At 44.4% G+C, this 16,996-nt stretch overlaps 1 protein-coding gene across 1 annotated transcript in view; it reads left to right on the forward strand.

Annotated features, from left to right (window-relative positions):
* The window catches only part of LOC138473484 (deleted in malignant brain tumors 1 protein-like), a 1,627,178-nt gene that overhangs the window by 1,418,719 nt on the left and 191,463 nt on the right, over positions 1–16,996 (forward strand). Inside the window, exon 13 of the mRNA XM_069612128.1 lies at positions 1,995–2,304. Coding sequence (XP_069468229.1) covers positions 1,995–2,304 — 310 coding nt within the window. The remainder of the gene's footprint in view (positions 1–1,994; positions 2,305–16,996) is intronic.

A 16,996-nucleotide genomic window follows, 5' to 3' on the forward strand; every position in this document is an offset into this window, starting at 1 on the left:
GACCAGGCATGTCTTATTGATAAGCCCAACTATAGCCTGGCAATTAAAAAAAAAGAGACACACCTGCTTTTACACAACACAGGTGTATAAAAAAGGTGTGGACAGGAAGGTAAAGGGAGAGAGGCGAGAAGCTGATGGGAGCCATGGTGAGCCGTTCTGCAGCCTGAAGCACATTGGGGACTGAAGCAGCTGAGTGTCCAGGCGAATGTGGCATGGGATCAGGAGCCCCAGGGCCAAGGAAGGAGACCAGATGAGGGGTCGCCCTTCATCATATCGAAGGGAGTGATTGTTCTCATGTCTGAGGGTGGACAAAAAAAACCCTAGAAGGAAGCTGCCAAGTTTGTTGTTAGCGCGATATGGAAGAAGACTTCAAAGTGAGCCGGCGAATTTCTAAGAGAGAAAAAAACCTGTGTTACTTTAACCGCGAGTCTGAAGTGAACTGCTATTGTGAAATGAACCCAGAGACTTGTACAATGTATCAGAGTGGTCGCGTGTCTTATTAAAGAAACAAGCACATTTTTGAAATTCTCCAAACGTTATAAATCATTCCTTCTTAAGCAATTGATGTGTTGAAGCGGTTGCGTACCTTGGGAAAAAGAAGGAACGTTGTCCAAAATCTTCAACTACGAATGAAAGTAAAACACGCAAAGCATGTCAACTGTGAAATTATTGAATTTCGAACTACAAAGAATCCTAAAACTTAAGAAGGCCAATGCATATTGAATGCCAAATTAAAGGGAAATTTAGCATTGAAGCGAACAAGTAAACTTTGAACACTGAATATAATTAAGCAACATAAGACTGCATCAAACTCTGAACTGCAATTGATTAATACTGAATGCATGTTGCACAACAAATTAACTTAAACCTTCAAGTTCAATACAGAAAAGGCTGAAGGAAACACAAGCATCAAACTTTGAGTGAATGCAGTGTGGCAAGGCTACCAGTTGGAAAGGGGTGTGTGACACATGGCGGCAGAGCCACTAGGCCGCTAAGGGGAAGCCAGAGGAGCCAAAGAGCACACTCTAAGCCCAGAGACCAACAAAAGGAATCAAGCAAAGGTGACCCGGTGCACAGGAGCAGTTACCAAGGAACCTGTGTGAGACACTGTAGTCTTGAGACTTAGCAGCCTATATATGCTGTCTTGGGAACAGAGTCGCAAGACTCCTTTTTGTTTGAATTGTGTTAATTGAAACTTGGCAAAGGGAACCCCAGGATTGGTTCTGAACTAGATTGCTTTGAACTGGAGAAAGGTAAACTTTAAGACTCTTTTTATGTGACTTTCTTATGCTTGGGGAAAGGGAGCTGAGAGAAGGCTGCGAGCTGGAAGAAGCTCAGAACTTTAAGTTGAACACTATTTCATTTGACTTTGACATCCCCACACATTTGTTTGTTCTAGTTGTGAGGAAAGACTAGGTTTTGGACACAGACAGATTATTAAGTTGAACTTTTCGACTCAGACTTTCCTTAGTTTTGTTCAGGTAGGGAAATCCCACCTTAGCATAGGGCAAGTTAGGCCCTCAACCTTCCTGACATTTAAGTTAATAAATATCTTTTGTTTGAACTGGAAGTCTGTTGTCTGTGTCGTACTTCATGATGGCTCCACAGAGAGAACGCAGCTCCTCTACATGTCCTCCTCATCTGCCAATGGACAGGTGGAGGGTCGCCACCCAAATGTTCTTTCCATTCTCCCTATGGGTCATGATGGAATTGGCTGGTCTCTCATACTGTGTGAACTGTTGTGATTGGTGTGATGTGTTACTTGATTTGGTTGTTTGATCATTTGTGGGTGGGCTTTTTGGAGCATCTTTTGCCTGCATTTTCCACATGTTCTGTGAGCTCGCCATCTCATAGATGCACTGATGTCGATGAATCTTAAGCATCTTTTTCTTGCACATTTCGAATTTATGATAACTTTTTTGGGGGGGATTCCTGCCTCTGATTTCAGCATCACACTCACATCTCTTCCTCTCTCCTCTTTCCTCCAGGTGAAGACCTTCGCCTTGTCAATGGAGAGAACTGCTGCGTGGGCCGAGTTGAGGTGCTCCATGACGGATCCTGGGGGACGGTGTGTGATGATCTCTGGGATATCAATGATGCAGAGGTTGTGTGCAGGCAGCTCGGGTGTGGAGAGGCTGTTGCTTTCAGTGATCTGGCATATTATGGCCAAGGCAATGGCAGTATTCTCCTGGATGATGTGAGCTGCCAGGGGACAGAATCCTTCCTGTGGGACTGTAGCAGCAATGGCTGGGGCATCAACAACTGTAACCATGGAGAAGATGCTGGGGTCATCTGCTCAGGTACGTTTAGGGCTTCACTTGGTAGCTCCTCAGTGATTGATGCTTCTCTTGCAGCGCCGCCGGCACTGTGGGTGGGCCACCTTATAGTGTAACCAAATGCTGGAAGAGGGGCAGGAACCAAGAGGAACTAAGAGCCAAGAGAAGGAATCCAACGGATCATGGAATTAGGCCTCATTACACGGCAGGTGGTAGGGGACTACCGGCACCGCTAAGGGCACCCGTGCCAGTAATCCCCTACCGTCCTACTACGAGTTCCTTTTGCGGGCACTTTCCAGGCGTTAAGGACAGGACCCACAAAGGGACTTTAGAGCTAATAACGGTACCGCAATTTGCGGTACCATTATTAGCGCCTTCCTCATTCCCATTGAGCCCTATGGGGGCTCAAATGGGAATGGGGAAGGGCCCTGGTGAATGGGGAATTACCGCCCCCGCCAACCTTGGAATGGACCGGTAATTGCGCCATTCACCACGGCAGAGTCGGTAAGGTTTTGGAGGCGGCCATGGCGCTATTAGCGCCATGGTTACCTCCTACCGTGTAATGAGGCCCATTGTATTTTCATAAAAGAGATACAAAACCGCTCTGTCAGTACAACAACACAATGGGCCAAAACAAGAGAGACAAAATATAATGAAGTGAATAAATTGACAAAATAGATTGTGGGAATTGAGAATATCTCTTTGTCTTATCTTTTCTTGTTACAATATTAAAAGAAAATGATGGATGGACAGCCTTGAAGTCATCATAACCCCTGGCAATTGCACTGGGCAACTTCCCATGCCCTGGATTACTTGTAGCCTCTGCATCATTACTTGAAGTTAACACATGTCAATCAGTCTTGGTCTCGGTGGCGTTGACTGGGTGTGACTTTTCCCAGAACCAACCTCCTGATATCGAAGGCTATATTACAGCTCACAGGGACCCCTACCCTTAGACCACATATGTATGATGTACATCCACGCTGTCATTACATTCTAGCTGCAGTAATGTGGTCCCACCCCAAAAGCTTGTGATCCCTTGGCCAGGAAATGTGTCCCTGCAACCTGTGCTGCATTGCACCCTTTAAGGACAGGAGTTAGGCTACGACTGTTTCTCTTACGATTGATATCTTTCTGAGAAGGCCCAGCCAGTCCAGAATGCATGCAATGGAAGTTGCCCTGAGGAATTCCCAGTGGTCATGATTAACTCCTATCTTTCCACCCAATACTTTTTGGTGTTCATTTTTTACTCTAACTTCCATTTTTCATATTTTTGTAAGAGTTCCAGGTGCTGCAGAATGGGGTAAATCATTAATTTCTACAGTCTTTTGATATCGTGCTTCTACTCTCTCTCTCCCCCTTTCGTTCTCCCTCTCTCCTCCTGTCCTTTGACATTGAATGCGGCTATTGTCACTGCTTTGTCTGGCTTCGTTAGATGCCTTGAATGGTCTTTTACCAGTCATCAGTATATGAGCCTCTGATTCCGGCTGTACAGAACTACATTCGCATGCTTGATTTACTATGTTGGCTTTGCAGTATCACTTGGAACTTTGTGGCGAGTCCCCGAATACCCCCATACTGTTATGTGAGATAGTTGGCTGCTAGGGACAGGATTAACCGGCTCGCTACCAGAAGTGCAACTCCGAGGAGGAATAAATCAGGTCCTTCTTGGCCCACTATCACCCTCAAGTCGCAATATTCCATAATGTGTGGAGTGGTGAAAGGAGGAGAGTTGCAAGAAACACCCTGGCGGGGTGTGGGGGGTGGGGGAGAGGCAAGTAGTCAGGACAAGAAATTGACATAATCCCTGGATCACGAAACGACATGGCCCATGGAGCACAAGGAAACACCAGCAGCACAGAACCTTGGAGAATGCAGCCTACGCTACAACACAGTCTTTCCAAAAGACCAACGTAAAGTTCGAACCTATTTTAAAAGCAATCCCGGGTACACTGTGGTCGGTCAAGTGGCACAGCGAGTAGAGCACTCGCTTTGACATCCGTGCAGAACCTTCAGGTTCGGATCCCGCGGGGCCAAACTCAGCCTTTCATCCTTCCGAGGTCGATAAATGAGCACCACACACTGTGGGTAACAATACGCAGCGCTCAGATACCTGAGGGTTGGTAGCCTATATAAATGCAAAACGAATTAAATTACTCAATGTAACAAAGTTCCAATGGATGGCCCAACTCAAATGTCCAAAACCTACCCTTCAGAAGTCCAGCTCTAGTCTACAGCACAAAACAGAAGTTCTTCAGGTAGGCAGTTGGAGAAGGGTCTTCCCCTGGTACTTCTCTGCATTCCCTGTCATGTGCAGGACCACACCCCTTGATCTGGACCTCCTGCTCGTTGCCCCTTGGAATGCTTCTTAGCTTTGACTAGCCTCTCCAGCGCTGCTGTGGATTGTGGATTTTTTCTGATCTTGTAGCCTTCTCAGTGTTTCCTCTCTACGCCTTCCTGTGGATTTAGTTTGACTAGCTCTGTGGACATGGGGCTAGGGCATGGGACTAGGGTAATCTCTGATGTATCTGGTGTGAGGGGACAGGAATGAGACCCAGAAGACTCATGGTTTTGGATATCGACTTGAATGGGTTTGGAAAATGCCTCACTATCCCAAGGCTAAGAGGTATCTTCCCTACCTCAAACAAAACTAAGGGTCTGTCCATTGTCAAGATCTCCACATAAAAAGTATGTCCTCTGTCTGAAATCCTATCCTATCCCTCACACTCAAAAAACGAATTCTAAAGCACTAAGGATATTGTCTCTGATTCTCAAAGTGCACAAATGTTCAGCTCCAACAAATGTATAAATCCCAAAAAAGGTTCTCTGTGAACAATAATCACGGTTCCAGGATATGATTCTCCATCCAAGGTTTTTCTTGCCTCCAATGAAATAAAGCAAGACGTTCCAACAAAGAATAATCAAGTTCCTTGTAGCCCAAGAGGGTAACTCCCTCGCCAAGATTCTTCCTTCTATGCAAAACAAGTCACATTCCAAAAGGTATTATTCCTCCTTGGGTTTCTTGTCTACTACTTGAAATGTGTATACAGGTCCCAGACTTGCAGGTCACCTGGTATACTCCCTTGCCAGGTTTTCTCTTCACTTTAGAAAATGACTCACAATCTCAAGGGCATGGGCCCTCCTTGAGATTCCCTTTTACTGTTGTTCATCACACACCTTTTCACTTTCCTGGTGTACTCTCCTGACAGGGTTTCCACACTTGATCTTACCCAGTATACTCTTCTGTCAGGTTTTGGATACAGCCTTTCAATCACTTTGTGTACAGTCCCTTTTAATTGCTTTATTTGGCCTCTTATGCTCTTCTAAAAATTGGGGGAGAAGAAAAGCAAGAGGGGAAGTGAGTGGGCAACTTGACAACGCTTAATGCAGAAATTCAGGACATAGAGAAAGAACTGGTTAGCTCATTAGGAAAAGAGGAATATGATGTCATTCTAACAGACATTAATGCTAAACTTGAAGAGTATAAAACAGTGCTTGAACAAAAGAAGGTTGAAAAATTCAAACGCAATACTTATGATTATATTAATGATGAAGTTTACACATGGATGGAGAGGTATGGTCCAGTAGCACCCAAAAAGCTTTTCAAATATACATCTGATAACACCAGCAGCTCTGAATCAGACATCCAGAGAGACTCCGAAACACCAACAGAACAGACAACAGATAATCCAAACCAAACAACTGGTCCCTTAGCACAAGCACCTTCCTCTTCGGCTTTTTTAGGCGCCCGCCCAAAAGAACCCGCAGGGGGAGGAGGGAACCAAAGGAACAAACCTCAAACGAGACTTCAGCTAAGGAAAACTTAATTATCAACATATCTAATCGGACACTGAGCAAGTCAGAGGAGGACACTCTACAGAAAGGTCTGAGCTTGGTACCCACCTACGGAACTACTCTATTTGATACAAAAATTGAACTATACAAGTTTGTCAGAAAACTTAAGCTTAAGGTCTTCTTTGAAGAATTAGAAACTCAAAATAATCCAACTAAGGGCCCCGATTTTCAGGAATTCAGAGCAAACAGTGGGTTTGTACCACCCATTACAGTCCCGTCTATTGATATATTTCAGAAGCTAGTAACCCGTGACCTAGAACGAATTAGTTACAAAACACCACCACACAGGAATCTGAAACCCCATGAAATGAGACTTATCAAGGATCTGTACATGGATACAAATAGAACTATCCACCCTGCCGATAAAGGGAGTGCGTTAGTTATTCAGAACACGATTGATTATGACATGGAATGTACTAGACAAATTCAAGACAGAACAATATATGCCACTCTGGACCATGACCCAACTATCACAATAAAACAGAATCTAAAGATTCTATTGGATAAAGCTTTTGAGCTAGAATGGATAAATGAACACACACAGAAGTTCCTGTCCAACAGTCACCCTAGGATTCCGAACTTTTACACATTACCAAAGATCCATAAAGACATCATTAAACCACCAGGAAGACCGATAGTTGCAGGTATGGAGAGTATTAACCAACCGTTAGGCATCTACATTGATTTCTTCCTGCAGCCTTTAATTCAAAAAACCCCTACACACACTCGTGACACCACTCATTTCCTGCAAAAACTCAAGTCCTCAACTTTTCAACAGGATGACCTTATGTTTACTATTGATGTCAGAAGTCTTTATACTTCTATACCACACGACCTTGGGATTGAATCGGTTGGATGGTTATTACTACAAACATCTGAAATCCGTGCACAGAAAGAATTCATACTTGCCCTTTCATTGCAGAAAACTCTTACTTCCAATACCGCAACCAGTTCTACTTACAGACCTCAGGAACATCAATGGGGGCCACTATGGCACCCACATATGCCAACTGTTTTATGTACAAGTTTGAGATGGACAATGTACTAAACAAACAGGAATGGAACAAAGACATACATTTATGGATGCGCTATATTGACATTTTTGGGATATGGAGAGGCACCAGGGGAGCTTTTGATGCCTTCTTTGAATACCTGAATAACATAGATCAACGTATCCAGTTTACAAGAGAGTACTTGTATGACACTATTACTTTTCTGGACTTTCAAATCAAAAAGCAAACAACTGGCTACAATACTTCATTGTTCCGCAAGCCAACTGATCACAATAACCTTTTACACCGTCTAAGCTTCCACCAGCCGAGTCTGCTTAGAAATCTCCCATATAGCCAAATGTCACGGGTCAAAAAATCGTGAGTGATCCAGAGGATTGTATAGCTCAACAACTTGCAATGAAAGAAACATTTCTAGCACGAGGTTACAAACAAGGAGAACTCGACACAGCATCCACTAGGGTCAGCACCCTGACACGTGAGACCCTACTGTCTACAAAAAATTCTAAAAACAAGAGGGAACTCAAATCACCAGTGTATGTATCCAAATTCTCGATCCAAAGCAACAAGATAAAAAAAACATCAAAAAACACTGGGGAATTTTCAAAAATGACATCAGAGTACAAAATCTGTTTAGTGAGCTACCTGTATTTGCCTACCAGCGCAGTAAGAATCTCAGTGACGAATTGGTACACACAAGACCACCTCTCAAAGAACCCACAACTCAACAAACTGGAACGTTCCCCTGTCTCCATTGTATTAACTGTAATTCAATAATTAAGGGTAATGTCATTAACCATCCCAGAACAGGGAGAAGATTCTCCTCAAAACCTATGGAACCTGCGATAGCACCAACACTATTTATGGCCTCAAGTGCCCATGTGGAAAATTCTATGTGGGCCAATCTACAAGAACGGCTAAAACAAGGTGGAATGAACACCGGTCTTGCATCCGGAACACAAACATGAACTCAGCGGTAGCACGCCACTGGGTTGAAAATGGACATAACCTGACACAGATAAGATTTGTGATTTTGGAAGTACTTACAAAAAACAATCCACATGAGGATTTGAGCCAGCGGCTCAACCGCAGAGAGACTTTTTGGATTGACAAACTGGGTAGTCTAACCCCCAATGGAATCAATGAAGAAATTAATTATCATTGTTTCTTATAACCTTGCATTTCGACTGCTTTGATTGTACTTTGCTATCATTGTCCTCACAATTTTAGCTTCTCACATGTAGCCCTTATACCATGTAATGATGTACCCATGTACCACCCTGCTGTAATTCCTGGACACTAGGTCTGGGACCCAAGGTGCCGTCTTTGACGACACCACAATCAGCGGTGGTATACACTAATGCGCAAGTTGGACATAATATTTACTTTTTATGTAATTACTGCACATCATGGACACCCAATGTCACTGCTGCGTATCTTGGGCCTAACATCCATGACCGTAGGTACCGCTAAATGATGTCACCAATGGCAGCAGAATTAATATTGTGATTTATCTCAATGCATATGTTTTCATTTGTCATTATAGACGTGTATTTATTTTCACATGTCATCATTCACTATTGTTATTCACCTCAGCATAATATTTCTTCTATTTCCATTTATTTCATTTTTTTTCGTTTGTTCTTTTCATTACATCACAATTTCCCTTTAGGCCACATGAGGGCAGATAAATAATTAAATCTATCTAAATCAAGCCCTATGACTTCATTGCAGAGACACATTACGACCGCGCGCCCACTCGGGTCGCATTGCGGTCAAGTGTCATATAAAGGAAGCGTTGCCTAGGCAGCACTTCGATGCAACAGCCGTATACCCGCTTGAGCCAGCAACAGGAGAACTTATCCACTCCTGTGTTATGCACGGTAAGCTTTCTTCCCAACTTTATTTATTTTTTCATTTGCAAACACGGATTTCAAACACCTCACTACAACGTAATTTTTCTGGTTATAGCCAATTCACTGCAGGCTGTTGTTCAGCGCTGATTTCTGTCACTAATGAAAGGCAGCTTGTGATTTCTACATGGCCTCCATGAGTATATCGTGCCACATACTCTGCTATCAACTTACCAAATTCAGGTAAACTTTTTTCCTAATTTGGTTTTATTATTTAATATCTACAAACATGGCCTCATTATCAATTTATTTATTTATTTTTGCCCTTGCTCCCTCCTCACTCTCCTACTTTTGAAAACTACAACTGAATGGTATGTGTTTTTGACTTTATTTCAATATTACATGACACCAACATGTTGCTTTACAAAAATTGTTCTTTCTTTTGCTGAACTTGTATGTATTATCTTTAGACTGGCCCTGACGAAGGAAACTTATTTCCGAAATGCATTGGCAATTTGGTCTGATTGATAAAACGATTGTGGCAAATCCTTCCTCACGAAGAAAACATTAGTGACTTCTCACTCTTGAGATGATTTTGGATAAAATAGTTTTGAAAAACTACTGAAGCTCAATGTTTTTGTCATTTTTTCAACTAAAGGTATCTCTATTTACCTTAAAGCCGAACTGTTAACAATTCGGATTAAATACATACCCTGACTGGGTTCTATAGAGAGCGGCTGTGTGACCCAGTATTTCAGTTGGTCTCCTGCTTCACTCTTATGCTCTTCTGCCAGGATTTATATGCAGTTTTCTTCTCTTGTCCAAAAAGAGAGATATGCCCACTGTTGGTTTCTCATTGTAGGTTTCATAAGGTTTGTCTCCACATTCGTACTTTATTTCTTATTTCTTCTTTTCACGTATGGGTCCACTGACCCGTTTTTGGTACGGTTCAAGATCCCTTTAAACAATTCACACATTTCATTCAACATCTTTTCTGCTATTTTCATGGAGCGGCATGCATTTTCAGGCACCCAGTAACCCATGTGTCTTCCCTGAGCTTACCGGGTGCTTTGAACATCTCTTGCATCTCTTCGTTGCTTCTCTGCGTCACCCACTGGCTCAGCGTGCTTCCCGTTAGCGTCTGTAGCTCCGCCACGTTCAGTTCTCCTTTGCATGACTCCCACTGTTTCTCGGCAGGTCCTCTGCCGCTCGGCTTCCATTCGCACTGTAGCGGTCTGCTTCAATTTTGCGTTCCCTGGTGGCTCCATCCAGCTTCTGTGGGTCTCTCTCAATCCGTCTGTGTGCTGTTGTCAATTTAAACTTCCCGGCAGCTCAAAGCAACTTCCAAAGACTAGACCGCTCAGTTTGCTTATCAGCTCTAGTCATCTTTCTCATCTCAGTGGTAGTTACAGTATCATCAGTATGATGTTGTGGAATCGGACAATGGATTTCACAGAGAGTAATCAGCACTGCTCCCTGCCTCTTCCTCATCTCAGTTATCAACATGTTTATTTTATTCATTGGGCTTTATAAAGTGCTTAAACATTTAACAAAACGTTACAAAGCACTCCAACGCAGGGAGGGTGAGAACAATGATTAACATTCTTAATAGGCATTGGTTTATTCAGAATGGGTAAGTGCTATGCGTTTAGTGGTACAACCTAAGATGGGAGGAATACAAACTGTTAAAACATATGACAAAAAATATTGCACGTGCCTGACGGTCATTACAATAAGCCAAGAGCTATACATGAAGAAAGGAGAGAGAGGGGTGGGGGTGAAGGGTAAGACGAACAGAGCAAATAAGTGCATGGCACACATAGGAGAGGAGGGGGTTAAAGGGGGAAGGGGAGGCACACTATGCTCAACAAAACGAAGTGGCAGTAGATGTAAACATGCCTAAATTCGATTTCTAAGCAAGGTACACAAAACACAAGAACCCAAAGAGGCAGTAGGTAAAGACACAGCGTAATGGAATTAGGAGAGCTGCCTACTCGCAAGTGAGTCTGCATGATTACTTTGAGATATTGGTGGGCCAGGCCCCAAGTCCAGGTGAATTCATCAGGATGTGCAGAGGTGGAGGTTGAAGAAGGAAAAAGGGAGGCCACCCAGTCCAGCCAGGTCCAGACAGGGCCGGACAGGGCCAGACAGTGGGCCTTGGTGAGGGCCTTTATGATGTGGGCCGGCTATCGCCAGCCGGCTTGTGATTGGCCCAAATGATAGAAGGGGGCCAATCAGGGTGAGGCAGGGCTGGCATCAGAGCACTCCAGTGCTCGGTGGAGGCGTTGGACATGATGGAGGGGACCAAGGCCAGAACAAGGCAATGGACCAACAGGTGGAACTAGAAAAAAACGACCAAAGCAAATAACTTGCATGGAGATGGGGGAGGTACAGCATCAGGAATTAGCAAGCCCTGCCAGGGCAGGTGTGTCGGAAGCAGCGCATGCCGCCACCTCGATCCATATTTAACACAATGTAGGCCTGAAGCCCACAGGGCCTACCTTGCGCTTGTGGGTGGTGTGTCCATTTCCCTGCTGCCTCACGCAGGCAGCATAATGTTCTGTCTGGTCGAGGGAGGGAGAGGGTTCCCCTCCTCATTCCCTGTTGGATGTTGGGGATTGTATGAAGCAAAAATAGCAGGGTTTGAGGGAGAGGGTTACAATATGCCATTAAGACATGAGGAAGTGAGGGAGTATCCCTGAAATGAAACGAGGGACATGTGTTTTCCTCCAAGGATGTCTTGTCATCCCGTGAGGGTTGCTTCCCCCATGAGATGAGGTCCTCCCTCAAATTGAGGCCCTGGTATGCCTTGCTCTTCCGCTTGCTGGTCATCATTAACTACCTCATTCTATCCGGAACGCTATTGTCGCTCCCCTCTCTGTCTCTGCACAGTAACTTCTGCTGGCGGTCTTACTTGGGGGTCCTCGACAGTTCTGCTGTCGATCTTGAATATAATTTGTCCTGCTCTCCATCTGTCTGGAGCTGTCCCTATTCCTTGCCCCTCTATCCTTGCTTGCCTATCCCTCTCTGGTTCCTCCTGTGCTTCTCGCGCCTGCTCCTCTTAATGTCACTGTATATCATTTTCTACCTGCAGGCCCTCGTGTTTCCTCTTATCTGTCCTGTCCTTCTGTCACTGTCTTCGTCTGGGTGTATCAACCGGGGATTGAGGTATCCTGCAGCTGGCTGTAGCAGGAACTGTCTGGGCACAGACGGCGCTGCAGCAGTCGGTGGCTCACGTACTTCATCGCACTTCACGTTACTACAATCAGGCTTGCTTTCCTCCTCTTCTTTAAACATCTTCCATAGTTCAGGAATGCTTAGTCTATTTTTTTTGTTTTTACACTCTTTATTGGTTTTACATAACAGTAAGCATTAAACACACTACCAATAACAGAGAATCCTCCCCCACTGTGCTCCACCGGTCCACCACGTATGGTATTATGCATACCTATCCAACTAATCGGATTTACATATCACAATAAAGAGTATCCTGGTAATATGGACATTAGACTGTGGTAGCCCAAGTTCACATATATTCATATTGCATTAAGTTGTCTCCGTTACCAGTTGTCCTCAGCTCACACAGATCGCCATTGTCCGAGAGTCGTTTCTCACACATCCAGTGATGTATACACTTGTTAAGGGATTAAATCACTTGGTCGTGGAGTTCTCCCCAGCTATTAGTACGTTTTGCATCTCCTCAGAATAATAGTGTCGGAAAGGGTGCCAATAATCCACCGGTCGGCTTTTGACTGAGAGTTAATGCGTATTGTGACTCTTTCTTCTCACACATGCTCATAAGCATTATCCAATTCTGAAAACAAGGTGCTTTACATTTCCCCCAGCTTTTGGCTATAATATATCTAGCCGTCACTGTAGCCATCCCCAGCAATTTCCTCTCTAGGCGGAAGCCCCCCTCGATCGTTTCCAGTAGCCACAACGCCGGGGAGTAGTTCCGTGGGGTCACCAACATCTTAGACATAGCCTCCTCAATCTTTCCCCAGAAAGGTCTAATATGTGGGCAAGACAAAGCCACGTGGTAGAAGTCAGCCGAGTCCCCATTACATCTCTTGCAAAGGGAAGACCTCCCAGGGAAGAATCTGCATAGGTGGGCCGGTGAATAGTAAACTTGGTGTAGGAATTTAAAGTGTATTCATCTAAGCCGGCCATTCAATGACCGATTGCGTGACTGCATGCATATGAGTTTCCATTGCTCTTCGCTTATCGCTGACCCTAGTGCCACCTCCCATCTAGTTCTATAGTTCTGTCCTCCTGTTTCCCTCAACGTTCCGGTCATCTTGTAAATAGTGGACACCAGTTTCTTGGTGGATAACGGGCTAATCATGCATTGAAGTATTGGGTAGGGGGCGGGGCCCACGGGAACTCGGGCCATTTAGATTTCAGCACTTCTCTAAGTCGAAAGTATAGCAGCATAGTTACGGCTGTTCAGTCACTTTTGGTCTCCAGAGCATCCCGTGTTATGAACTGTTTGTTCTGTATCAGATCCCCCAAGGTCTGGACCCCCAGCCTCTCAAAGTGTGTTTGGAATACCCCTTTGTGTGTGATCGGGATCCCGCATATTTTGTATACAGGTAGGTCCGGCGAGTGGAGGACAGGAGTGTGCCTGTCACCTTACAGATCTGTCCCCAGGCTTTACATGTCACTTCTATAGTTTGGTTACCCTTCCGCAAGTACCCCATGGCATCCCCCGCAGGTCATTTGGGTGCATGATGGCCTTCACTAGTAGTGTGTGCAGAAGTTCAGTCGTGGGAGACCACCACCATACTCAGTCCTGAACCTGTGCGGCCAAAATATATAAGTATAAATCAGAGTATTCTAACCCGCCCAGTTCATATGGCAGAGCGAGGGTGTCGTAAGACACCCTAGGTTGCTTACCGGCCAGGCTAGTCGCACCTTTAGGCTCTTAAATCGGGACCAGAAGTATACCGGGAGCTAGGTGGGCACATTGTTGAATACGTATAGTAGTTTGGCCAACTACGATTTTAGCCAAAGCGACTCAGGCAGCCTGGGAGATAGGTAATAGAATCCACGATTCCACTCTATGCTCAAGTAATTCAAGCACCTTTACATAGTTCTCTCTCTATATAAGTCTCCTACTGCGGGAATCACTAGGACACCCAGGTATCTTATGCCGTGGGGGCACCATCGGAAGTCGTCTCCGACGTCTGCTTGTTGAACGGTCAGGGTCAATGGTAGCACCTCTGACGTAGTCCAATTTATTCTCAACCCCGAGTGGACTCCGCATCTGCTCATTTCCTGTGACAGTGGTGGCAGCTTCTGCCGGGGATGCTTAGTCTATTTTTTTAAATCTTTTCCTAAACCATCGTTATTAATATTCTCGGCCGAAAGAAGGTCCACAGACGTTCTTAGCTACTTCCTGATTGCTCAGGGGGTTATAAACTAAACACGTTACATTGTCATATGCATAAGAAACAGTGAAGATTAGCCAGGCTTACTGCTCAGGGAGTCTTCATTCTATTAAAGACACAGAGATGAGCATTATGTTTAACTTCTTAATGCTACTCTCCAGCAGCCGTTCAAATCTTATAACTTTATTTGTTTCAACTTCATTGCAAAATAACACTGAAAACTGTCAGAAGAGAACCCACTATCCCATGAGTCTCTTCTTCTTTGAGTAGTTTTCCATTCCTGAAATCTGACAATCAGCACCTTGCCTTCCAATATGTTATGTCCTGATTATGTCCTCTTCTTTTTGATGAATTTGAACTTTTGAACATGAAATAAACTCAGCCGTAACCATGTGAAGCACCATCAACCCCTGTGATGGCGTAATGAAGTAGACACAGACAACTGAGTAAAGTTTTGGCATACAAACTTTTATTTTACCAAAACTTGGGTTTGGAAAAAAGGCCTAACTTGCCCAATGCTAAGGTGGGATTTCCCTACCTAAATGAAACTAATGAAAGTATGTGTCAGGAAATCCAAAGCAAATGTCTGTCTGTATCCAAAACCTATACTTGCCCTCACATCTACTTGTATAATGTGTAGGGATGTCAGCATCAAATGAAAAGTGTTCAAATAAACGTTCAGAGCTTCTTCCAGCTCTTGTATAGACAAGGGGTTTCCCGTCCCCAAGGTTCAAAGAGTTCACGTTATCAAATAGGGGTTCCCTTCCCCATGCTTTCAAGTCTCTCAAGGTTCTCAAATAACACAATCTTCCAGATCTCCCAATGTTCCAAATAACACAAATCCCTGGAATACTCCCCAGCTCTTTTGGTTTAGTCACCTTTCACAAAGTTATAGTATTCAGTTCCTTAATTCCAGTTCAAATATATTTTCCTTGATTCAATCACAATAGTGGCTATTCTTAGGTGGGTGTGCTCGGGCTGGGCGCAGTTGTCATACCACTCGGACCACATGGTACACCCATCACAGGTCACCCAGCCGACACACCTTACTTGTATTCGTTTGTCATGAATCATGCCACAGTTTCAGATTTTCAGTGAGACTTAACTTAGCCTTTATTCATAGATCCTTGATACTTTATCAGTTCTTGCTTTACCACCATTTACTTGTAGTTCTGGCTTGTAAAGACCAGCATAAGCTTCCCAGTACTCTCTCCTGCTATGAAGCTCTGGCTGTGTTATAGTTCTTTCACATAAGCCAGCATTAGCTTCCCAGTACTCTCTCCTGCTATGAAGTTCAGGCTGTGTTATAGTTCTTTCACATAAGCCAGCATAAGCTTCCCAGTACTCTCTCCTGCTATGAAGCTCAGGCTGTGTTATAGTTCTTTCACGTAAGCCAGCATAAGCTTCCCAGTACTCTCTCCTGCTATGAAGCTCTGGCTGTGTTATAGTTCTTTCACGTAAGCCAGCATAAGCTTCCCAGTACTCTCTCCTGCTATGAAGTTCAGGCTGTGTTATAGTTCTTTCACATAAGCCAGCATAAGCTTCCCAGTACTCTCTCCTGCTATGAAGCTCAGGCTGTGTTATAGTTCTTTCACGTAAGCCAGCATAAGCTTCCCAGTACTCTCTCCTGCTATGAAGCTCTGGCTGTGTTATAGTTCTTTCACGTAAGCCAGCATAAGCTTCCCAGTACTCTCTCCTGCTATGAAGTTCAGGCTGTGTTATAGTTCTTTCACATAAGCCAGCATAAGCTTCCCAGTACTCTCTCCTGCTATGAAGTTCAGGCTGTGTTATAGTTCTTTCACGTAAGCCAGCATAAGCTTCCCAGTACTCTCTCCTGCTATGAAGCTCTGGCTGTGTTATAGTTCTTTCACGTAAGCCAGCATAAGCTTCCCAGTACTCTCTCCTGCTATGAAGTTCAGGCTGTGTTATAGTTCTTTCACATAAGCCAGCATAAGCTTCCCAGTACTCTCTCCTGCTATGAAGTTCAGGCTGTGTTATAGTTCTTTCACGTAAGCCAGCATAAGCTTCCCAGTACTCTCTCCTGCTATGAAGCTCTGGCTGTGTTATAGTTCTTTCACGTAAGCCAGCATAAGCTTCCCAGTACTCTCTCCTGCTATGAAGTTCAGGCTGTGTTATAGTTCTTTCACATAAGCCATCATAAGCTTCCCAGTACTCTCTCCTGCTATGAAGTTCAGGCTGTGTTATAGTTCTTTCACATAAGCCAGCATTAGCTTCCCAGTACTCTCTCCTGCTACGAAGCTCTGGCTGTGTTATAGTTCTTTCACATAAGCCAGCATTAGCTTCCCAGTACTCTCTCCTGCTACGAAGCTCTGGCTGTGTTATAGTTCTTTCACATAAGCCAGCATTAGCTTCCCAGTACTCTCTCCTGCTACGAAGCTCTGGCTGTGTTATAGTTCTTTCACATAAGCCAGCATTAGCTTCCCAGTACTCTCTCCTGCTACGAAGCTCTGGCTGTGTTATAGTTCTTTCACATAAGCCATCATAAGCTTCCCAGTACTCTCTCCTGCTAGGAAGCTCTGGCTGTGTTATAGTTCTTTCACATAAGCCAGCATAAGCTTCCCAGTACTCTCTCCTGCTACGAAGCTCTGGCT

Source organism: Ambystoma mexicanum, chromosome 8, assembly GCF_040938575.1.
Source record: "Ambystoma mexicanum isolate Mex_15411 chromosome 8, UKY_AmexF1_1, whole genome shotgun sequence".
NCBI lineage: Eukaryota > Metazoa > Chordata > Amphibia > Caudata > Ambystomatidae > Ambystoma > Ambystoma mexicanum.